At 37.5% G+C, this 24,486-nt stretch overlaps 1 protein-coding gene across 1 annotated transcript; it reads left to right on the top strand.

Moving 5' to 3' along the window:
- Nucleotides 1–3,036: 3,036 nt before the first annotated feature.
- FAIM (Fas apoptotic inhibitory molecule) lies at nucleotides 3,037–16,156 on the top strand. The gene is given in 6 exon segments (XM_032487621.1): nucleotides 3,037–3,359; nucleotides 4,735–4,867; nucleotides 5,224–5,452; nucleotides 12,548–12,582; nucleotides 12,584–12,598; nucleotides 15,706–16,156. Coding segments are annotated over 6 exon segments (606 nt in total). The 5' UTR covers nucleotides 3,037–3,315; the 3' UTR covers nucleotides 15,856–16,156.
- Nucleotides 16,157–24,486: the final 8,330 nt, after the last annotated feature.

The raw sequence follows: 24,486 nt of genomic DNA, 5'->3' as shown, positions 1-24,486 counted from the left end.
GGAAGGAAGCGCAGGAGCGGAACCCCCGCTCCCCAGAGACACCTGGGCTAACCTTAAGGTGTATTTCCTTACAGTCCCTTTTTCCCTGGTAGCCTGAGCAGACTATTTTTGCAGAACCTGGATCATGAAGCGCCGTGACTTGGCTTCTTTGTCTTACTAATACATCCCACGCGTCTGCCCGCGGCTCTCAGTGTTTTCCTACATCCTTTTTATTGGCCGCTCTAGACTGCGTCGGTGTGTGCCAGATCGACCGCGCCTGGCCCGGGCTTGACGTTCGGTTTGCTGAGTGACAGGACTGTGATTTACTTAATGGATTATCTCCCTGATGGTGAACAGACAGGTGGTTTTCAGATCTTAGCTATTATAAAATTCAAGTCATTGAGCACTGTTCCGCCTGGTTTTTTGAGCACGACTATTTGTTTAGAGATAATCCCTCGTAAGGCTTGCAGTGTATGTTGCAAAATGCTCCCCAGAAAAGTTATTCTCGTTTTTGTGCCTCGCATTTGGGAATACCTAGCTCAAAGAGCTTCCTGAGAGACTTTGCTAGAGGTCCCACTGTCAACACCTCTGTTGAAGAGTGACCTGCCTTGTGGCTGGCCTTACCTAGAGCTTTTGCTGAAAAGGGAACTATGAGTACCTTAATTTTTAAGACTGACTTAAGTTTAGCTTGGATAAACCATCACAGTCCCCAATACGTTTAAACCTAAGTTAAGGCAAAATTCAAACTGGGATTGGATGAACAGGAAAAATGTTTCACTGTTTAAGTCATACTCTGAAACATGGGTGTTGGATTGCTAGGAAAGGGATTTTAAAAGATTACTCTGATGGGTATGTCGCTAGATACTCATAAAGCTTTCTTGTGAAGGTATGTAGTTTCAAGTGAGTGACATTGCCCTTATCAGTGAAAATAAATGGAATTTGTTTTTCCATCCTTTTTATTTACATTTTTAAAGCTTTGTGCTGAACTAGAGGGGATTTTTTTCTTTGTAATAATCATTTTCCAGTTTGGTTACAGGATCCTGATAATGATATGTACGTATAAGACTTTAAAAATGACAGTGGATTAATTCTTTTCTCCCAAGTTTTATAGCAAAGCCTTCCCTGGCCTTCCCACCCATTTGACTGGGCTAGGATCCTTTCTCTGTGGGCCTGTTTTATTCTTTACTGGTTTTCTTTCCAAGGACAATCCCAGAGCTGTGCTGTAATCATCTTTTGGTTTCTCCAGAGTCCCTCACTCTGCACTTAGGGCCCACCCAGCTCAGTGCCTGGCATATAAGTGACTGGTGGGTGAATTTAGAATATGATAAGTGTTTAAGTCCAGTTTTGTAACTTAGAGATCTGTATGTGACAGATATTTCTCATTATTCAAATGAGTTAAGGTAGAAATCAAGGACAAAGACAGCTGTGATCAGCTCTTGGTTATAGGTGCAATCATATTCCAAGAAACACTACCAGCAGAGCACCTGGGACTTTTTTTTAAAACAACTTTGTTGAAGTATAGTTCACATACCATACAATTCACCCATCTAAAAGATACAATTCAATGGGGTTTTAAAAAATATATTACGGTATTAATTTTTTTAAGTTTTGGTAAAATATATTTGACATAAAATTTGCCACTTTTAAATGTACCATTCAGTAGCATTAAGTACATTCATGATGTTGTACAACCATCACCACTATCTATTTCCAAAACTTTTTCAACACCTTGAACTAATACTCCATAAATAAATGTCGAATGTATGATTGAATGTTGACAGTTGAGAGGAAAAAAATGTTTATGTGATTTTTTGTTTCTAACCTCCCTTCTAATTTGTTGTGTTGTCTTTTGAACAATTATTATAATGAAGATGGTACCATGCCTTATCCTAGTGTGATCATATTTGAAGTTCCTTATAATGGAAAGCTGGGCAATTCTTTCAGGTTTGAATGCTAAAGTACTAAACTTTCTAGAGGCTCTTAAAGCTGTAGAGCAAAACTGGAATGATATCCCAAAGTCCACTCTGATTTGCAAAGGATGCTTATCCAAGTTTATATTATGCTATTTGGCTTACTCTGTTGCTGTGTATTCTCTTTGCTTTTATAGCAGGATACCCTCCACTTTCATAGGAGATATCCTAGGAGATACTTTTAAGACAATTAAGATCCACAAATATGTAAGGTGCTAATAAAAAGAAGAGGCATTTATTTTAGGTACAAAGTGTTTTCAGTCTTTACCTGATTTTCATTCTAAAATTCTTAGCTTTTATTTGCCTGTTGGATTGCTTGTATGGGTGCTTAGCTCTTTAGTATCTTTAAAAACAGTTGGTGGCTTCTGGCTGTTTCCAGCCAAAAAAGATTGACAATCTCTCATTTTTTACAAGGAGAGAGCACCCTTGGACATCCATATGGAGAAGGCCAGACTAGAGTAGATCTTGGGAACAAAAAAATAGTTGAACTTATTTTTCAATAGGTTTAACTGTTAATTCCAAATCTTCAAATGTGGAGGGTTTCCTATGCATGAGAGTATTTTGTGTGCTTCTGATTTTAGTAAAACTTAATTAGCGGTACAGCCCAGATACTGTTTAGTTAATTATACAGGAGTTCTGGATTCTAGTTTTGACTTGGGCCCTTCTGGTGACCTGAGCAAACCACGTAACTTCTGTGGATTCATTATTGGCACTAGTAAATTAAGTGGGATTGAGTAAGTGGGCACATTAAGTTTGCTCTTAGAAAGCAAAGTAGCGTATCCCTGGCTGCTTGCTGCAAGCTCAACATTTCTTTGCATTATCTTCAAAATTTTTGAAACTATATATTATACCATAATAAAGCCTTCTAAAATTTAGTATGAAGATTGCGTTTTATATCTGTTAACTACCCTGTAATATTGATGCTTCCAGAAGGCACATTCTGTTTATCCTGGAGTTTTGTGTATTCCCTGACCTACTGCCTCATACCCTTGAGGCTTCTTGTGCCTCAATTTGAGAAGCGTGGGACCCAGAGGACCTCTAGGTCTCTTGTAGTTCTAATGTGGTATGATTCTTGAAATAAACTAGAGTTTACTCTCTAGTTATAGGAAATTACAAATCCATAATAGGAAAAAATATGACTTGCTAATTTGCATGATTTAACTTCTTTCCCTGAAAATTAGAGATTGCAATTCTATTGTATGTAAAAGCTGTTTCACCAGAAACTACATGCAATTTTAGAAATGGATTGCAAAGTTAGAAAAAACTCTTTTTGGATGTCATCTTTGTTGCTCTCAATCTTGCTTTGCTGCAGTTCTGCTTTTTCCTTTCCTGCCTGCTAATTGGATTAAAGACTGTTTTGCCAACCATGGCATCTGGAGATGACAGTCCTATCTTTGAAGATGACGAAAGGTAAATGACTTGCAATTGCAATAAAACTAGCTTATGAAACTTTCAAGATGGTTTCAGTCATTCAGAAGAGTTGTTTATCCAGGATACTTTTTTAAGGACACATTTTGTAATATTGTAGAACGCATAGTTTTGCTTTTCTGTGATTTCTAGCAAGGTCGATAAACACCTGGCATGGAGGTGGCGGCCACTAATGTGGCATCCTTTCCCATAGGACCTGGATGTAAGGTCTCCAAATCCCTCTCGGCACGAAGTTCTTGGCAGGCACTTCAAAATGATGTAAAATACGTTTACCATCTTTGATTTAGAGCATAGGGGATGTACTTGAGAAAGAACAGACTCTGGAGCTAGAGTCCTAAGTTTAAGTCCCATCTGCCACTTACTGTCATTGTGACATGAGACAAGCCCTTAGCCTCTCTTAGCCTGAGTTTCCTCATCTATAAAGAGAGATAATAATAGTACCCATCTCATGGTGAGGATTCTTTGAGTTAATAAGTGTAAAGCTCTTAGAACAGTGACTGGCACACAGTAAGGATTGAATGACTGTTAACTGTGATCATTATTGTGTAATAAATGTTACATCTCTCAAAGCTAAAAATCTGTATCAATAACAAAATATTACTTATATATGCATTATAGATAATAGGTTATTCACATAGGACACACATAGGACACGCATTATGTATTTTATATTAAAATGTTAATATAAAAATATGTGTTTTAATTGTGCCAGAAACTTGATAAAACAGAATCCTTTTTATTTTTAATAAGAGTTCCCGAAATAATGATGAGAGTACTGTCTTCCTCCTCCTTCTTACTATGTTACTAACATCTTTATCTCTATCATAGGACATTTCTTCCGTGACTTCTCTTTTTCTCAGTCTTAGTATTTATAAGTTAGAACCTTTTCTGTTAAAATTAATCTCTAGTTACTTGTTAGTTACTGGTTTAAGTATGAAAGATTTTGAGAATTCTGTGATTGGATCTGAAAAAGAAAAACCAAAATTAAATACTGTGTTTTTTAAATGATGGGAGGGACAAGTAGAAACTTTATACTGACCGTTCCAAGCATTATTCTCTGGCCTAGCTTAGAATACTATCGTGGATAAACTGATTGATTCTTAATCCTATTAATATTAAGGTGACTTTGGAATTATCCGACTGTACACCCATATATAGCAATTTCATCTTAAAAGAAGAATGTGTAAGAGGGAGAAGATAGTTACATGTACTGTAAGTAGGCTTTCTTAGGTAATATCACTTTAATATTTTGTAATTTTAGGGCTTTTAAAAATCTGATATTTTCATCTTTTAAGGATTAATTGGTTATTCTATTACTGTTTTGGCCTATTGTAATTGCTTAATTTTATTCCCTTAGCCCTCCTTACAGCCTGGAAAAAATGACAGATCTTGTAGCTGTTTGGGATGTTGCTTTAAGTGATGGAGTCCATAAGATTGAATTTGAACATGGGACCACATCAGGGAAACGAGTGGTATATGTAGATGGGAAGGTAAGAAAAAAAATGTTACTTTGTAAAATATGGTGTTCAGAGAAGCTTGATTTTTGCTAATCTAGATTCTTCATGTGTGAATTCAAGGCTTTTCCTTTAAAGTGGTTATCTTTATATTTTGGTCTGTATCATTTTGCTGCACAAAGCAAACTAATAATAGTTACAGAATTCATAGACTATAGCATCCAATATTTAAACTTAAGATGCCTTTATTTTCTAAAACCTTTGCATCATGAATTAATAAAATTACATTTAAATAGCATTGCCATTTGTTTCCTTTAATTACATTATGCTAAAGTTAAATATTAAATTTTTTTCCATTTGTGTGTTTTCAACTTTTATATTTTATTACTTAGGAAGAGATAAGAAAAGAATGGATGTTCAAGTTAGTGGGCAAAGAAACCTTCTGTGTTGGAGCTGCAAAGACAAAGGCAACTATAAATATAGATGCTATCAGTGGTTTTGCTTATGAATATACTCTGGAAATTAATGGGAAAAGTCTCAAGAAGTATATGGAGAACAGATCAAAAACCACCAATACTTGGGTATTACATTTGGATGGTGAGGACTTTAGAGTTGTGTTGGGTAAGTGAGTGCCATTTCTTCAGAATTTATTGGCCTTTTATGGTGGCCATTTAATTAGTTCCTCTAAATAACTGTCCAGACTCTTTATGAGGGCTTTCAATAGGAGAGAGTACAAGTGCAGGTGTATTTCTAATGTGTCCTGTGGGAATAAAGTATTCATTGCATCGACTGATTTATAAGTAAATTATATGAGAGCCAGATTTGATAGTGATGGATTTGAGGATTATAAACTTGGGTTTAAAAAAAGAAATATTGATGTAGACATTTGTTTCTGTTTGATATTTCTCTTTAAAAATATATTTAAAAGCAGTTGGAAATTTAAGATTCATCAGTAGGAAAGGGATTTTTCTCTAGGTGGCAATAAGTTTGATCTGCTGCAGATCAAAATCGTCAAGGTCAAAGTCCAGATAAAGTAGATCAGAAGAAAAAAAGTAAGCTGTTCTGTTCAAGTTTTGTTGTTACAGATTACTGTCTGTGTTCTCAGTTTCTCTTGGGCCTACAAAATTTGCAAGACAAATATTTACCAGTAACTACCTTTTCTCTCCTCTGGTTACTCCTAGTATTTCGAGTCTACAGTCTAGCTGCATGCTAGCAAATACCTTTATTTTTTTTTTTTAAGAGTGAACTATGTTTATCAAGTAATAAATGCACATAGTTGAAAAAAAAAAAAAGAAACCAAAAACTCCTGTATAGTTTATTTATTTAGGAAACTGGGTCAATTTGTTTTGAAGAGTTTCCTAAGGTCTGGATTTAATTGATTGCATTCCTATGTTTTTCTGACTTTAATATTTCCTGTAAATTGGTAGTTGACTCTGAAGAATTGGTCAAATTTAGGGTTTTTTTGTTTTTGTTTTTTTTTCAGACAAGACCACTTTATAGTTTGTTGTATCAAGAGGCACATGGTGTTTATTTGTCTTTTTTGATGTTGGCAACCACTAATACCTAGTGTCTACATCCATTAGTTCGTTGGCGGTTGCCAAATGGTTGTATTCTGATTCCATCATTCCTTGTCCATTAGCTGGAACACTTCTGTAATGAGAAACTTCCTGTCGTCTACTATTTGGTTACAAAGAGGTACATGTTGTAGAAGAAATGCAGGATAACAGCTTGTTTTCCCTTTATTTGCCGGTTTTCAGAATATTGAGTTGTCTCCTTATTCTCTTCTTTTAAAGGTGATCATTTAAGGGTATTTTTAAAATCATTACTAACTCATAGATTTAAACAGTTCGATGTGTTTCAATACATTGCAGTTATTATCCTTTTCGGCCAGTGTGGTGCTCTCAGACCGGCTCCTGTGTCCTCTTGACACATTCTTGGTAGACTTTGATCACTTCCTTGCTCTCTGGTATGACAAGATGTTCTAGGTTCATTCTGAACATTTTCTACGCAGACGTGGAATCACTGATTTCTCCAGGAAGCCCTGGTTTTCATTGGAGGAAGATGGTATTTAAAAAGCATAATCTGGGCATATATAAAAATACACATTCATTATTTTTAAGTTTTCAGTGGATGGGTCAAGGAAGTTGTATACAATAGGTAGACAGAGGGAGGGAGGGAGAGATTTTTTTTAGATGATAAAACAGCTTATCCATCCGTACTGATACTTCTAATTCAAATTTAGGAAAACCGGGTCTTTTCTTAACCTCATCCAACATCTGTATGTTCTTTCTTCCACACTGAGAATCATTCTCAGGGACACAGAGGATGATGCAGCTAGAGTATGATGTAATTACTCATCTGGTCTGTGCCACATTACACACAAAATAGTCTCAGTTAGCAGCACAGATACTACCACCATTAATACGATTACCGCCCAAAATTTAAAACAACTTTCTGCATATCATTTTCCAGCTGTACTGTATCCATATTATCAGAACATATAGCCATTATATACTATGCTCTGTCCCTTCCAACCCATGCTTAGTTCTATGGATAAATATTTATATATTGCTTTTAAGTCATTATATCGCTCCTTCTCTTTGGTCATTTTACTTGTCTGAAACTTGTTTTCTATTACATTCCTTAGGAAGGACTCATGGGAACAGTATTTCTTGAATTCTTGCCTGTCAGTGACATTTGTCTGTGTCTTTGTTATTTGAAGGTCAGTGTGGCTGGACACAGTATTCTTGGCTCACATTTTCTCTCCTAGAGAATCTCAGATACATTACTCCACTTTCTTCTGGCCTGAAGTATTACTGTCAAAAAGTCTGATGACAATCTGATTTTCTTTCTCTTAAAAAAGTGCCTTGTTGTTTTGCCTGTAATTTTACTAGACTATGTCAGGGTAATGATCATTCGTGGTCAGTTTTTTCAGGTCCTTGGTGAATCTTTTCAATGTGTAGAATCAAATGTCTTTTAAAATTTTCTTGAATTATAGTTAAGAATCTTTTCTGTTCCTTTGCCTTGGTTTTCCTCCTCGTGGGTACATATATGTTGGATCTTTTGGTCTGTCTTCTAAATATGTCAGTTTCTCGCACATCCTTTTTAACAACTTCTCTCTCTTTCTTTCCTTTCTTCCTTTCTGCCTATGCGGCTGCCTGCCTTCCTTTCTCTCTCTTTTCCTCTCTCTCTTTCTTTAAATTAATAGATTTATTTTCTAGAGCAGTTTTAAGTTTAAAGGAAAGCAGAGTTCCCATATGCTCCCTCTACTGCCCCCCTCAGTTCTCCCGATTCTTAGCATCTTGCGTTGGTGTGGTCCACTCATTACAATTGGCAAACCAATGTTGATACATTATTATTCACTAAAGTCCATAGTTTACATTAGGGTTCACTTTTGCATTATACGGTTCTGTGGGTTCTGCCAAATGTGTAATAGCATATTCCGCCATTGCAGCATCATACAGAATAGTTTCACTGCCCTAAAAATCCCGCGTTCTTCTCTGTTCCTCTCTCTCTTCCTTCTCCTCCCAACCCCTGGCAATAGCAAGCTTTTTACTGTCTCTGTAGTTTGCCTTTTCCAGAATATGACATAGTTGGAATCATACAGGACATAGTTTTTTATACGAGCTTCTTTTACTTAGCAGTATGCACTTAAAGTTCCTCTGTATCCTCTCATGGCTTGGTAGGTAATTGCTTCTTAGTGCTGAATATTCCGCTGTCTGGTTGCACCACAGTTTGCCTATCCATTCACCTGCTGAAGGACAGCTTGCTTGCTTCTAATTTTTGGCTATCATGAATAAATCTGCTATGTAAATGTCTTTGTGCAGGTTTTTATGTGGACATAAATTTTTAAATCAGTTGGGTAAATAACTTAGGAGCTTGAGTACAGGAAGTATAGTAAGAGTACATTTAGTTTTGTAAGTAGCTACCAGTCTGTCTTACAAAGCGGCTGCACCATTTTGCATTCCCCTCAGCAATGAGTGAGAGTTCCCATTGCTTCACATCCTTGCCAGCAGTGTTGCCAGTGTTTGGGAGTTTGGCCATTCTAATAGGTGTGTAATGAGATCTCACTTTAGTTTGCAGTTCTCTAATAATGTGTGGTGCTGAGCATCTTTTCATATGCTTACTTGTCATCTGTGTATCTTCTTTGCTGAGCTGTTTGTGTAGATCTTTTGCCCATTTTCTAACTGAGTGGCTCGTTTTCTTATTGTTGAGTTTTCAGTGTTCTTGGTATATTTTAGATTCAAGGTTTTTTTAAAAAAATCTGGAACAATCTTTAATGCGTTGTAGGATTCATTTCACATATGGTAAAAAAAGATTTTTTTCAACCATTTTGGCTTCAGTTATACTTTAAACACTATGTGTAGGTTGACGGTTAAATACTTTTGTCAATCATTAATTCTAAAAACATAACAAAGATATTTAGATATAAGTTCTTTATCAGGTAGTGTTTTTGCAAATATTTTCTCCCAGTCTGTGGCTTATCTTGTTCTCTTTATTTCTGTTTGATTTTTTAAATTTTCCTCCTCTTCACTTTGTGTTTCTATTAAGGAATTATGTTTGTTTTGTGTTCCTTTTAGTTTAGTTATGTCTGAAATTATTTTTATTTTTAATTCTTAAGTGAGTTCTATTCATTTCTCAGAGTTTTTCTAATCCTTATTTATGTTATTTTTTCATATTGTGTATGATTTTTAAAAATTTCTTTTAGCTCATTTTGAAATAGTATTTTACGGATTTATCTTTTGTGTAGGCATGCCCTTCTGATGCTTTTATTATCTGTAAAGAGAGTAGTCTGCTCTTTCTTTCTTACTACTTTTTCTGGAACTAGAGTTCAGTACCCTTCTTAGGTCATTTTTGTATAAACTTAGTTTTCCTGAATTTGTAGAAAGGAGTATGGTTTGGGATTGCTTTCTAAACTTCAGGTTCTCGGGTTCCCTTTTCTGTTGTTTTTGGATGATGTTAAAAATCACGGGGCACACTTTCTGAGCTGGCTGCTGTGTTTCCTTCCCCGTTTTCCCTTAGATCTTCTCTTTCCTATACTGTGGTGTCCCTGGGCCCCTCAGTCTGGACTCTCTTACAGAAGTTTCTTCTCAGTGTGGGATTTTGGACTGGAAGAGAGCCTGGGCTGGCTTGGTGTGAGGGTTCCCCCTTCAGACCCCCGCGCGCCGTCAGAACGTGCAGAGCGCCTCCCGCGTCAGCTGCTCTCACTGTCGCGCCTCCTGTGCAGTGCAAATGAAGTTGTTTTTAGTGTCAAGGCCAAATGGATTTTCTGCCTTATAATCTACCAGTTTCTCAAAATCGTACCTGATTTTTGTTTTCTTCACAGCTGAACCATGATTTTTTTGTACAGTCTTGTTTTTCCAGGCTCTTCAGGTGGCCTTTCTCTGTTCTTACTGCGAGTGGATATGTATTTTTTCTTTGCCCAGGTCCCTAATGTCTGTTTGTATTTTTTACTCGTTATTTATTGCTTGGAATTATTTTCATTCTTAATGACAATATTCTTGGGCATCTGTTGGCTCCCTATTCAAAACTAGATAGGTCGCTTTCCAGGCCTGCTGCCCAGTGGCCGCCCTGGGCTTGCATTCATGGAACCCTTGCTTTAGTTCCATCAGTTTTCAAATCCCACAACTGCCAGTTTCACCTTTGTTTGCTGGAAAAATATCCTTAAGTAATTTCCTAATAAAGGGCATCTAGGAGATAATACTACGTGACCCTCATGCAAAGTTGATACTTCTGCTGAGTATCGTGGTTTGGCTTTACAAGGTTTTTTTCTGACATTTAAAAAAATTTTTTAATTTATTATTGTATTATTTAATTATTTTATTTTGGCTGGGGGAGGTAGTTAGGTTTATTTATTTTTAGAGGAGGTACTGGGGATTGAACAGAGGACCTTCTGCATGCTAAGCATGTGCTCTGTACAGAGCACATGCTTAGCATGCAGAAAGAGGGGGAGGGTACCTGAGCTGTACCCTCCCCCTCTTTCCTGAGATTTTTTGAAAGCCTTCTTCCAATATCTTCTCTTCTCCATTGTCTTGAATAAGAAGTTTTATGCCAGTCTGAACCTCCTAAATTTTTTCTTTCTAGAAGCTTTTGGGGGCTTATCTTTATTTTCCAAAATTTTATATAATGATGTGTTTAGAAATGTAGTAGAGTAGCTCACCAGCTACTTTACTTTTAGGTGAAAAATGGTGCTTTAGCATTGTTTTTATTTGCCTTTTCCAAGATTGAGTGAAGTTGAGCATCTCTTCATATGTTTAAGGTCCTTCTGCGCTTCTTTTCTGATAATGCCTGTGTATGTCCTTTGACCCGTTTTCTTTTGGGGTGTTGGTCTGTTTCTCCTTGATTGCTAGGAGTCCTTGTTACTAAGATTAGCCCTTTGTGTTGTGAGCTTCAAATATTTTTGCCCAGTTTGTCATTTACTGTATGACTTTGCTAATGTGTGTGCATGTGTTTTTGTTTTAATCACGCGGAAGTCTTTTTACTTTCATGTGGTCAAATTTGCTCCATTTTTATGGCTTCTGGATTAGCGATGTTCTTCAGAGGCAGGCTAATAATAGCTAGTATAGAAAATCTGAGTACATGGACATGCCCAGTAGGCCCACTCATAAAATTCCAGTTGTCACCGTCACCATCGTGGTTAATTTTAGCCCCAGTGTGCTCTGATACTGTCGGGACCAGCTGGGTTTCCCTGCAACGGTGGCCGTAGGTGCTTCCAACTCAGGCTGCCATTGGGGTGACTCTCCCATAGCTCCTGGGCCTCTCTGCCTTCCTCTCCCTCCCTCTAGCCCAGCTCACAGCCCTTTCTCCACTCTCTGAGTGAGGCTCTCATCTCCAGGTGTGGAGGAAAGACTGTCTTCCTGGAGTAGATGGCTTGTCAGCGTTGAGGCGCCTCTGCCTTGACCCCCAGGCAGGTTTTGACCCCTGGACTCCACGTGCACACACGGGACATGCTTCTCTTTGGTCTTCATGGTAACACCCAGGTTTCTCTCCTGCTGCTTCCCAGACGTGAATGTTCACAAGTGGGTCCGGAGATCCTCCCCCAAAATGCTCGTGCGTTTGCGCACACGTGCACACGCATACCCACTGCCGTGGAGAGAGCTACGGCAGCTTAACTCACGCCTGAGTGTCCTGTGGCAGCATCTTGTTCTACTGTGTCAGCGCCGTACTCAGCACAGCCCAGCAAGCATTATACCTATGTCTTTTCTTACGAGCCAATAATCTTTCACCAAAGTGAAACCATTACAAAAATGGGTAGAGATTTTTGTATTATCCAGTAAGAAACGTAAGGCTGCATTGCTGTCTGTCCTCTCTGAACCTCATGGCAGGCTTTTTTGCTGGTCTCTTTGTACCGTCATTCGGTGGGGTCAATGTCAGAGGTAAAGGGGATCATCTAGTCACTGATATTAAAAATATTAAAGGATGTTCCATGTGGAAACCTCCCTCTTCATGTTCGTTTGTCTGCATGCTCCTTTAAAGATTTTATTTAACAGTGTTCATCAATTTGTACTGGGATCATGATTTTCTCTGAAAAGATTGGCTTCATTTTGATTTTGTTTGTGAACTAAGAATAAACATAATTTCTTCAAATTTAGAAGGATTTCAAAATCATGAATAGTTAATGGAGTTTTAGAAATGCAGTGTATCAAACTTTTCTTAAAATAATAGAGTTATCTTTAAATCATAGATTATAATTTTTTTACTCTATTACTTTTACAGAAAAAGACACTATGGATGTGTGGTGCAATGGTAGAAAAAATGGAGACAGCAGTAAGTTGACCTTTTGATTATTCTCAGCCCCTTGTGCATAAGTTACCGTTGAAATGTTGCTGGGTTTCCTAATTATGGAGATTTTATAAATTAGTGAAGGTCCTCTTGGTTAAAAACAAAAAAGAGATGAAGTTCTCCTGACTCCAAAATCTGAAGCCCTTTCTTGGACAGTGCCTGGGGCAGTGGGAGTTTGGAAACAATTTATGGTGTGACCGGCACCAACCTCATACTCTGCCTTTTCTCTCCTGGACCAGGCTCTATCCTAAAAGGAGTTCCCCCATTTTAAAAATTTCTCCCCCAAAGTTGTGCCCTCCTGTGTTTATCCATGTTAAAGTGCTGCTTTATACCACTGCTTCTCAAACTTGCATGCACAGAATCAGCTGGGATCTTGGTATAATGACATGTCCTCAGGTGATGCCAGGGCCGCTGGTCTATGGGTCACACTCTTAATAGGAAGGCTTTATGGCATACACTCAAAGCAGATGGTACTTTTCTTAAAGCAAAGGTTATGAAAAAGACGACATGCTGGCAATGACAGATGACACCAAGGCAGGCAGGAAAGGGCACTGTCACAAACCCTGGAAGACAAGTGGAATTTGGAGACCCACAGTGCCAAGAGGCTGCCCCACTCGTCATAGCTGAGCGCACTGTGGTCCCCATCCAGACCCCAAGGTGCTGGGCATTTGCTGTCAGCAGCTTGCACTGTTCTGGCTGCGGTGGGGTGAGTGTAGGAGTGCATGTCAAGTGGGAATGAAATCACAGCGGGGTGCACCGCACAGGGAGGAAGTGAAGCAGGGGAGCCAGTCAAGGGCAGCAGGGAGTGGGACTAGGAGCTGAAATCACTGGGTGGAAATTTGCATGTGTTTTGGGGTCGCCCCTGGTATCCCCTTTCATGCTGGCCTCAGACATGAACACCAGGGCTAGAGATCATGAGAAACTCTCACCTGATGTGCATTCTAGCTGGTTGCGCGTTGTAACCATCGTCCTCTGTATCTACTGTAGGTCTGAGAGGTGAGGCGGTGCTCTTGGAGGGAAGGTCTAGGATCAGTTTATTCTGCAGACTAGCTAGAACCTGCTGGATCTTGTAGCTGGTTCTGTTCAGGAAGTGCCCAAGCCAGAGATCAAAAGTTACAAAGATGAATGCTTATCTGTTTTTCAATCTGGTGTTAATTCTTCAAGGGAAATTTACCCATGGTTCACTCAAAACTGATCCTCAGAGCTCGAGCCACCCTCTGGGTTGAATCTACCCGTAGTGATTTTTATGCCAAGAGGCTGGGAGAGCTCCTCAGTATTTCGTGGCCCCTTAGGGACCAGCTTCAGTTTCCATTAACATGGATCACATGCCTGTTGTGTGGACCTGGTGGTCCTTCCTGTTTTTTCTTTCCTACCCTGTATTCTCTAGATGGAGAATCAGCAGTTTGGGATCATATTCCCTCCCACCCGCAAGGAATCCCCCAGTGCAAATGTAAAGGGAATGTTGTTTTAAGAATGTGGTTGTAAATAAGTAAGAAGTTGAAAATAATATTAATCCACAGTGTCTCTGTGCCTCGGTAATTGACAAGAAACCACAAGTGTTTTGGCAGTAGCTCATTCTCACCCAGTTGCCTCCTCTTTGTAACTACACCCTAGTTTGCAGGGCAGCTTTGGCAGCTCCACATCTGGGCAGCCTTCCCCGGCGCTGTGCACACCTGCTCTTGCTGCCTATGAGTTACAGCTTATTTTCACATTTTCCTTTTCATCTCAAAGCATCACGACCATGATTATGTATCTGACAAATTGCCAAGAAGCTACTTACAGGGATTGTATTATTTAACGCTTGCCTGGCCCTCTAACTTGATTTTTACAGAAGTTATGACCCAAAGGCTTTCTCAAAGCTCAGTGTGAATGAGAGTGGAAGGAATATGCTGGACTCCAGGGCCAGCGCCCTGGTCCTCGTGGTGCTCAGTCTACCTCCCGTGTTGGCCGGAGCCAGGAAAGAGCTGCTCTCTCTGGTGCCCCCTGTGCTTTCCCTGTTAGACAGTATTAGCTGCGGGGCTTTGTTCTGTCTGCTTTGGCTGCCAGGAAGCTAACAGCCAAGTTTTAAGTCTGATGGTGCTTTCTGTGCTTTCTTTGCTTTCTGGCATAATTCGTTTTCATCCTCTAGGCCTCCTGTTCTTCCTTCTCTGTACTACTTGGCCCCTGTCTTTTTACTCTAGATCAGCCAGTGCTGTTCAACAGAAATATAACATGAGCTTCCTATGTAAGTCTGCTAGTACCCACATGTCCAAAGTTTTACAGTGAACTTCATCTTAATAAAAATTTGATTTAAATAAGCATATCAAAAATATTATCATTTAACATGTAATAAATATAAAACTCACCTTCTAGACAGTTATTTTACATTCTTTGTTTCATACTAAGTCTTTCAAATCCAGGGTATATTTTACACTTAAGCGGCATACCTTATTTCAGACTCAGCACGTTTCATGCCCCGTTGCCACATGTGGCTAGTGGCTACTGTAATGGACAGAGCAAGTCTAGACTCAGCAGTGTTCGGTTTTATATTATTTTTCTTTATGTTCTGCATGTACTGTAAGCCACCTTATACCCTGGGGATCAGGTTTTCAGAGTTGTGAAGAACACACCCCCCTTTACTGACTGGCACCTGCAGCAAGTTATTTGCCCACTCCGTGCCTCGGTGTTCGCATGTAGAAAAGGTGGCCAATAATCATACTGCAATCCGGGTTACTGTGCAAATGCAGTGAAATAACGCATGTAAACCATTCCTTGTATAGAATAAGTCACTAATAAATGATTGCTATCAGGTTTATCATTTTTCGCTTTGAAAATAGTCTATATTGTCTACATAGTATAAGGTATAGACACAGCCATGAGATGTACTTTTTTTTTCTCCCTGGAGTCTTGAAGATTGTAGGGGGTACAAAAAAGAAACTTCCAACTCATAACAGATGTAAAAGAATCTAAATATGAGCTTCTAACTTTAATTTTGCAAAACCTAACATTTAACTAATACGTACTTCATTATACCACCCCTTTTAGGTGGTGTCAGCGGTCCATACTAAGATTTTTTTCTGGAGCACTAATTCCTCCTCCTCTCGTTTGCCCAGGGCGAGTTTGTGGATGACGGAACTGAAACTCACTTCAGCGTTGGGAACCATGACTGTTACATAAAGGCCGTCAGTAGCGGGAAGCGGAAAGAAGGGATTATTCATACTCTTATTGTGGATAACAGAGAAATCCCGGAGCTTCTCGAATGACTTCACGTTAATGAATTTTAATCTTAAGTAGTAAAGAACAGGACTTTTAAATTACTGTGGTAATTAAATATGTTCAGTATGTACTTTTCAGTACACTCAGTCGCCATGTTTTTACTTCTTAGTTACTTGAAACTGTGGTGTTCCAAAGATCAGGGGAAGAAAATTATGGACGATAATAAAAACTGCAATTTATTTTATAAATAATGTAAAATGTTTTAAAGTCAAATGGAAAATAAGATTTGGACCAAAATCACTAATGTTTTACAAGAGCAACTTTTACTATAATAAATATAAAATAAAATTAGTGCTCCTTGATTTGTGTTTCTAAAAACGGATGTCTTTGTGTATTTTTAGCCTGTGCAAATAGGTTGTCTCTCTGGTTTAAAGCAGTTGGTATATAATGATATTAGTTTAAGTGGAGAAAATGAGAAACATTTACTATCTGGAAACAATATTAAATGTGAAAGTGTCGCATAATTTAGTTTAAAATGGACTTCTGAAAACGTAATTGTTTTGTTTAATCAACACGATGAGGAACAACAACAACAAAAAATACCAAGCGGAAGAAGCAAACCACTTTACCCCAGACTGCATCAGCTGCATCCCCAGGCGGGGTTTAAACAGTCAGAGCTGCATATCCTCCTGGAGGTGGCACCAGTGTTACCAGCACTTTGTATCTGATGCAGGCCTGCCCGGGCAGACTCACAGAGTCATTTCAGTAAGCACGCGAGTTTGTGTCAGCACTCCCCCCTCCGAAGGCCTTTCAGGGCAGAGCATGGTTTAATAGTAGAGCCTTTTATCAGGGCATTTCATGTCCAGTATCACAGGGGGAACCTCCATGAGAGGGGCAATTCTGCATTTTCTAGACTTGCTCAACTGTCCAGTGTGGTAGCCATTAGTCATGGAGCTATTAAAGTTAAATTAATTAAAATGAAGCACAGGGAAACATTCAAATCTTTTCTCTCACACTAGCCACGTTTCAGGTGAGGCTAGTGGCTACCACACTGGACAGTGCACACACACAACATCTCCCTCATCCCACCAAGTTCTAGTGGGCAGCATCGACCTAGAGACACTGTCTCGAATTTAGTGAGCTGTTTAGTACCCGCCCAGGCGGGATTTAAACCCAGGCTTTTCTGACACTGAAACCCATGAACTTTACAACTCTCTCCCTACCACTAACATATTTCTAAGATTTGTGGCAGAATAGAGGCACAACCATGACGTAACATTAGGAAAGGGGCAGAAGAGCAGGGAGGGAAGGTGGCCCAGGCAGGCCTGGCACAGGGAGGTGACATGCATGGTGGCACACTGAGCGTATTTTAAACTTAGCCTTTGACTTGCTTCCTCTGACATTTGAAGTCTTCATAACTGGCAGGTCAGCACACCACCTTTACAAAAATTAGCCCCCTGCCGTCTCCCCTCCACCCACCAGCGTTCCTTCTGGAGATGAACTAAGAAGGACTCTTCCAAGGCTTAGTAAACGCATTTTTGGGTTTGCTTTCAAGTGTTTGGGTGTTGTGGTTTTCATTTCCCTTGACTAAAGGACTCTCTTAATGGCCATATTTTATCTGGTACAAAAAATGTTTTGTGCCAGATCCAAACACAAAGCAATTATTTTTAGGCACTCAGTTCTGAACTCTAGCTATCAGAGGTCAGAACTGTACTTTGCAGTGTGTGTGATGTATCTCAGCAAACACGTGGATGCAGTTTGAGCCAGTCTTTAGGAGACCAATCCATGGGAATATAGTTTGCCTTTGACATTGTGAACCCATGTTTTTTGTTTGTTTTTAATTCAAAGCAGCATAGTAATGAGGAAGGAGCACAGCCTGGGTGTGCACTCTGCATGGAAGGTTAACTTCCTGAGCCTCAGTTTCTCCATCCTAAAAAATAAGGCTATTTGTTTTGTTTAATAAGATATTTCAGATGTACAAAAAAATAGAAAACAATATAATAAACACTTGTGTTCTTTAACTGAGTGTACCTGTCACCAGGTTTAATAATGAAAGCATCACAACTGAAGAGCCTCATGCCCTCGCTGTTCCCACAGCCCTCCCTTGCCCAAGTAATCACTGTTGTGAACTGGATGTTTATCATTCCCATGCAGGTCTGTATCCTTTTACTACAGAGGTATAGATATCCATGAAAAATATACAGTATCTTAAATTTTAAATGTTATATTCGTGGACCCGTCCTGCAACTTGCTTTTTTTCCATTCATATTGTCTTTGAAATTTATCTAGGTTGGTACTTGTAACTCCAGTTCCTTTAACTCCTGCATTCAACCGTACGAATTAAGCCATCTACTCACCTTAATAGTTTTCGGATTATCATTAACACCATCAGCGCTCTAATGAACATCTTTGTGGATGTGCTTGGGTTTCTCTTCAGCTTTGCTATTTAAAGTATGTCCCTGGACCAGCAGCAATAACGTCACCTAGGAGCGTTTTAAAAATGAACAATCTCAGATCTTTCCAGCCTGCCAATTAAGAATCTGTGTTTTAATGAGATCCCACTATGACACGTATGTACATCAAAGATTGAGATGCACTACCCTAGGTGCACTCAGAAGTGAAACTGCTGAATGAAAGAGTAGGTGCATCTTCCATATTATTACAGATTTGCCAGATTGCTCTTGGAGGTGGTTATACTACCATAAACTTTGACCAGCACAGTTCTTTACCCTGTATATCTTCAAAACTTGATACAGTCAGGATTTTTGCCAATCTAATTTTTTTTAATGGCATCTCATTTTTATTTTCTCTAATTACTAGTCAAATAGAGTGTCTTACATGTTTATTGGCCATTCAGGTCTCCTTTTCCAAGAATCACCTCCATTTTTTTTGCCTGTTCTGAGTTGTCATTTTCTAATAGATACGCAGTAGTTTTACATATATTGGAGAACTAATCCTTTGACTGTAGTCTTTCTCTGATCACAGTACAGAATGTGCAATAGATCAGCAAGTCTCATCACCCCTTCAATTTAAGACAGTATCTACATCCTCTAATGAGCTCTGAGAGCAGGGATCACATATTATTGTATCCCCCAGAACTGGCATGCCCCTCACAGATGGTAGTCAGTGAGATCTGCATTACTGCAGCTCAGAGGAGAGGTCTGGGATGGAGATATACATATAAGCATCATCAGCATCTAGAGGAGATTTAAAGCAACGGGAGTGAACAACATCAACTAGGAAGGTTTTAGAAAAAAAAATGGGGGGAGGGAGCCTAAGATTAAACACTGAAAAGCATTTGGGCAAAGGAGATCTCCATTAAGTAAGGAAATCCTAAAGCTATAGAACAAAAGACAGACATATTTGACCATCGAGAAATTTAAAAGTTGTATGGTAAAAGATACCATAAAGAAAGCCTATATACAGCCTATATAGATTTGGGGGAAATACTTGTAATGTGGATGACAATGGTCAACACACATATAAAGAGCTCTTAAAAACTGATAAGAAAAAGTCAGGCTAATTGTAAAAAGGATAAAGGACATTAACAGCCTATTTAAAGAAAATGAAATCCAAAGAGCCAACAAGTATATTTTTTAACTGTTCAAATTATAGTTAGGGATATTATTTTAATAATGAAAATAGCAAAAAGTATTTAAAAGAGCAATGACATATTACTGTCTGAGATGTTGAAGAAAGGGTACCCCTTCAAACTTTAATGATGAAAATAAGTAATTTAAGATCATAGGAAAGCAATCTGACATTTATTAAACTAAAAATTCCATTTATATAAAGTTCAAAAATAGGCAGAAACTAATATATAGCCTTAGGAATCCACATAATGCTCACTTTAGTGGGGAGGTAGTAACTAGGAGCACAAGAAGACTTTCTGGGATGACATTTTCTATTTTTGATGTGGATGCTAGTGACAAAGATGTATTCACTTTGTGAAAATTAATGAAGCTATATACCTATATGATTTTTACCTTTTGCCTGTATGTTTTCTGTACAAATGCTTAAATTTCGATAAAGATTTTAAAGGGTACTTATGATAAAGTTTTAAAAAACACCACACACACACACACACACACACACACACACACACACACACACACACACACACCCCTCACACTTTTCTCTTAGGAATCCCATAAAAACAAAGCCATCAGTATCAGTATAAGGATATATACACAAGGATGTTTACTGTAGCACTGTGCATAGCGGGAAGGGGGGAAAGAAACTGGAAATTGTTAATGCTCATCTACAGAGAAATGACTTAAAAAATTATTATATACCATTTACTACAATTCAGCCATTCAAAAGAATGATCTGGAGGGATTTCTATGAAGTATTTTTGAGTTAAAAAAAGTGGGTATAATATAATACAAATTTATTTAAAAAAAGAAGAAACAAAGGAAAAAAAAAAGACACCCTGTATAATGTATGTGTGTGTTATATCTGTATATTTTTTTCTGTATATGATTATACAAGCATGGAGAGAAATGTGAAAGGTTACAAACAGGTAACAGGAGCTATGTAATGGGAATGTGGAATGAGATGGATGGTGGGGAGGGGGTGACCAAACAAAATTCAAGGAAAAAAGATTTCACTTTAAAAAATGAAGCATTTATGATCACATTTATGCATTTATGTAAAAAATTTTATAAGAAATGTACAAAGGAAAAACAGAGATTGGACAGAGAAGAAAGTGTTAGTAAAAGAGACCAAGAAGTGTTTGGAGATAGCAGAAAATCTTAAAATGTAGAAGGCAAAGATGTAGAATGTATTATAAAACAGGAATAGTTAACTATGGCAAATTGCTGCTGAGAAGATGAGAAGTATGAGAACAAAAAGGTTTCCATTAGATTTGACAACACCAAGGATGTTGGTGACAAAATTAATTTAGTCTAATGAAATGAGGCAGAAATCATAAAGTGAGCAAAGAGTTAGTAGGGGAGGGAGTAAAGGTGGGAAATGTAATGCTGGGAACTCTCTTGCTAACAACAACTTTAAAAATGGGTCAAAATGTAAAACATATCTTCTTGAAGGCACCAGAAAGCTAAAAAGGCAATGATGAATTTCTATGCCAAGGTGGAGAAGAAGGAAACCCAGAGTAGGAATCTAGGCATCTGGAAACATTTAAGCCTAGGAAAGTTTACTGATTCCAAAACAGGAGGTCCGGAGTCTAAACTGTACCTTGGACAGTGTTGCAGACCTAGGGAGATGAGCCTGGTGTCCAGGAATGCCACTGTTGGGCGACTCTAGCAAAACTCCCAAATTTTGAGCTGGGACCCCAAAGACTGTAACTTAAGAAATAAGAATAAACAGAAAGTTGATCTGTTTTTGAAATAAGAATTACCTTGGATATGAGTATACAGTATAAACAAATAAATGAGCAAACAAGACAGGACAACATGTGAATGGGCATCAACAGAAATAACCAACAATAGAAAGAAACCAGCAAGGTCTGCAGATTAAGAATTCATTAGATGTAGAGCTTAACACAATCATGCTTACAATATCCAGGGTAATAAAAGACAACTCTGAAAATTTCACAGAGAATAGAAAAATATAAAAGACACAGAAGAATTTTAAAAGAACCAAAAAGAAACTGTAGAATTGAAAAATACAATAATGAAATTAACAACTCAAAATCAGAGAAACAGTAAACTGGAACATAAGTGAGAAGAAAATATCTAGGAGAAAAGTATAAAGAGATTAGAAGGAAGAGTGTAATAAATATAGACTACATAGTGAAAGGTCAAATATGTGTAAATGGAATTCCAAAAGAAGAGAGAATTATGGAAAAACAGATTCGAAGAGACTTTTCCAAATGATGAAAGATAGCAAGCTATAGATTCGAGAAGCTCTGTAGACACCAAGCAAGAAGACTAGAAAGAAAACCAGCCCCAGGCATATCATAGTAAAACCGCTAAAAACCAAAGACAAACACAAAATCTTTAAAAGGGGCCAGTGGAAAGAACACACATTAAAATACTGTTAACTTTTCAATAGGAATAATAGGAGCAAGAGGACAACAGAAAAAATCCCTTCAAAGTGCTGACATAAGTAACTACCAACCTAAATTTCTATACCCAACAAAACTATTTATCAGGCAAACAAAAGTTGAAGGAATTAATCAAGAGTAGAACAACTTAAAGAAATATCTTTGGTCTAAGAAAAAATGATGCCAGATGAAAACGTGAAAATGCAGAAAAAGAGATAAGCAATGACCATGGTAAAAAAATTTATGTACCGTTGACCCTTAAACAACATGGGTTTGAACTGCACAGGTCCACTTATAATACACTTTTTTCAATAAATATGTATTATAGTACTAAATAATCTGTGGTTAGTTGAATCCATGGATGCAAAACCACATATAGGGAGGGGTGAATGTAAAGTTATAATCAGGTTTTTGACTGTGTGTATGGTGGGGGTGGCTGGCACCCCTAACCCCTGCATTGTTTAAGGCTCAACTGTATATTTAGATAAACAGTGGCTGTATAAAACAATACTTCCTTCTGGGAATTCACACTGATATATAATTAAAATCTAACCATGATAGCATATAGGTTGGGAGAGAAGTGAACAGACTTGAAGAGTTCTAAAGTTCATGCACTGTTTGGGAAGATGATAAAAGTACCAATAAACCTTAGACCTGGGAAAGTCCAGTATGCAAATTGTAATCTAGTGTAGCCAATAAAAGAATGGGAAAAGCTGTATGATTTCCAAATTAATAGGAAAAGTTATTTTAGCATTTCATTAACACTGGTGAGAAAATAATGGAAAAAAGAACACAAAGAAAGAAAATCTAGGAAAAATAAAATTACATAGTAAGATGGTTCATGTAACCCCAAATATACTGGCAATTACATTAAATGTACATTGGCTGTTTCAATTAACAGGTAAGTACTGTCAGAGTGGATTAAAACAAAATAAAACTACATGCTAGTTACAAGAGAAACACAAGAATTCCAAAAGACTGCAAGAAAAAAACACCATGCAAACACTAACCAAATGAAAGCTAATATATATTATTAGTCAAGTAGACATTAAGGCAAAAACACAGTATCAGAAACACAGTGAACACTTTAAAATAATTTTTAAATGCTTCAATTCACCAGGGATATAAATCATCTCTAAATTTGGATGCGTCTAATAATATTGCTTCAAACTCTATAAAATAAAAATTGACATAACTAGAATAGGCAAATTCAAAATCACAGCAGGGTATTTTAATTTATCTCTTTTATAAATGCTAGGAAAATCTCAGTAAAGATTTATAAATATAAACAACACAGCAGAACTGATCTAATGAACATAGGTAAAACATCTGATCTAATAACTGCAAAATATGGATTTTTTCATGTGTACACTGAACATTCATAAACTTGATCATATTGTGAGTCATAAAAAAACTTAGTCCCACAAATTTGAAAGAATTGAAATCATGCAGATATGTTCTCTGAATGCCATCTAATCTAAAAATCAATAATAAAATGATAATAAGAAAATCCATGTGTATTTGGAAACTGATAAATATATTTCTAAGTAACCAAAGGTCAGGAAAAAACCAAAATAGAAATTAGAAAATATTTTGTATTGAATGGTGATGAAAAGACTTCATATCAAAACTTATGGGATGAAGATAAAGACTGTTACTGTAAAGACTAAGACTGATCAGCTAAGCAACCATCTTATAAAATTATAGGAGAGGAATAACAGCAAATTGAATCCAAAGAAAGTAGAAGGAAAGAAATAATACAGATAAGAGGAGAGCAGAAAACAAGCATACAACAGAGGATCTATAAAGTAAAAAACCAATTCTTTGTAAAGACTGATACAATTGAAAAACCTCTAATGAGCCTAAGAAAATAGACTCTAGTGTGCTTAGCACGCACAAGATCCTGGGTTCAATCCCCAGTATCTCCATTAAAAGATATATATTTATATATACACACACACAAACACACATACACCTAATTTTAACCTCCCCCATAAAAAAAAGAAAAAGAAAAATTCATATTAAAAAAAAGTCCCATAAAAAAAGAAAAGACTCTAACCAATACCGAGAATGAAAAGAGGACATCTCTACCATTCCTGCAACATTAATAAACTCTTAACACATGGATTGATAAAAATAAATTTGAAAATATAGATGAAAGACACATACCTAGAAAATCACAACTCTTCAAAACAAACACAGTAAGATATAAAAATCTGAATATACCTCTTGGCTAGGAAGGAAATTAAATCCATATCTCAAAGAAACATCAGAAATAAGGTCACTGGCAAAATTCTATCAAACTTTTAAATAAGAAATAATGCCAATCTTGTCTTATAAGGTCACCAAAACCTTGATAACAAAACCTGACACAAACCATAAAAGAAATTTATGAGCCAATCCCACTGATGAAAATAGATTTAAAAACCCCACATGAAATATTGGCAAGTCAAATCCAGCAATATATAAAAAAGATAATACATCACAATACCATTGGGCTAATTCCAGCAATGTAAATTTGGTTTATATTTGAACATCAATCAATATAACTCACCAAATGAGAAAAACCATATGATCCTCTTAGTAAAATGCAGAAAATAAGTTGATAAAATTCAGCATCTCTTTATGATGTTTGAAAAAAATCCCTTGGGAACTGAAGCATGCTTTGTTA

Source organism: Camelus ferus, chromosome 1, assembly GCF_009834535.1.
Source record: "Camelus ferus isolate YT-003-E chromosome 1, BCGSAC_Cfer_1.0, whole genome shotgun sequence".
NCBI classification, from domain to species: Eukaryota; Metazoa; Chordata; class Mammalia; order Artiodactyla; family Camelidae; genus Camelus; species Camelus ferus.
Note: the sequence above shows the minus strand (reverse complement) of the source record. Positions and strands in the feature narration are given on the sequence as shown.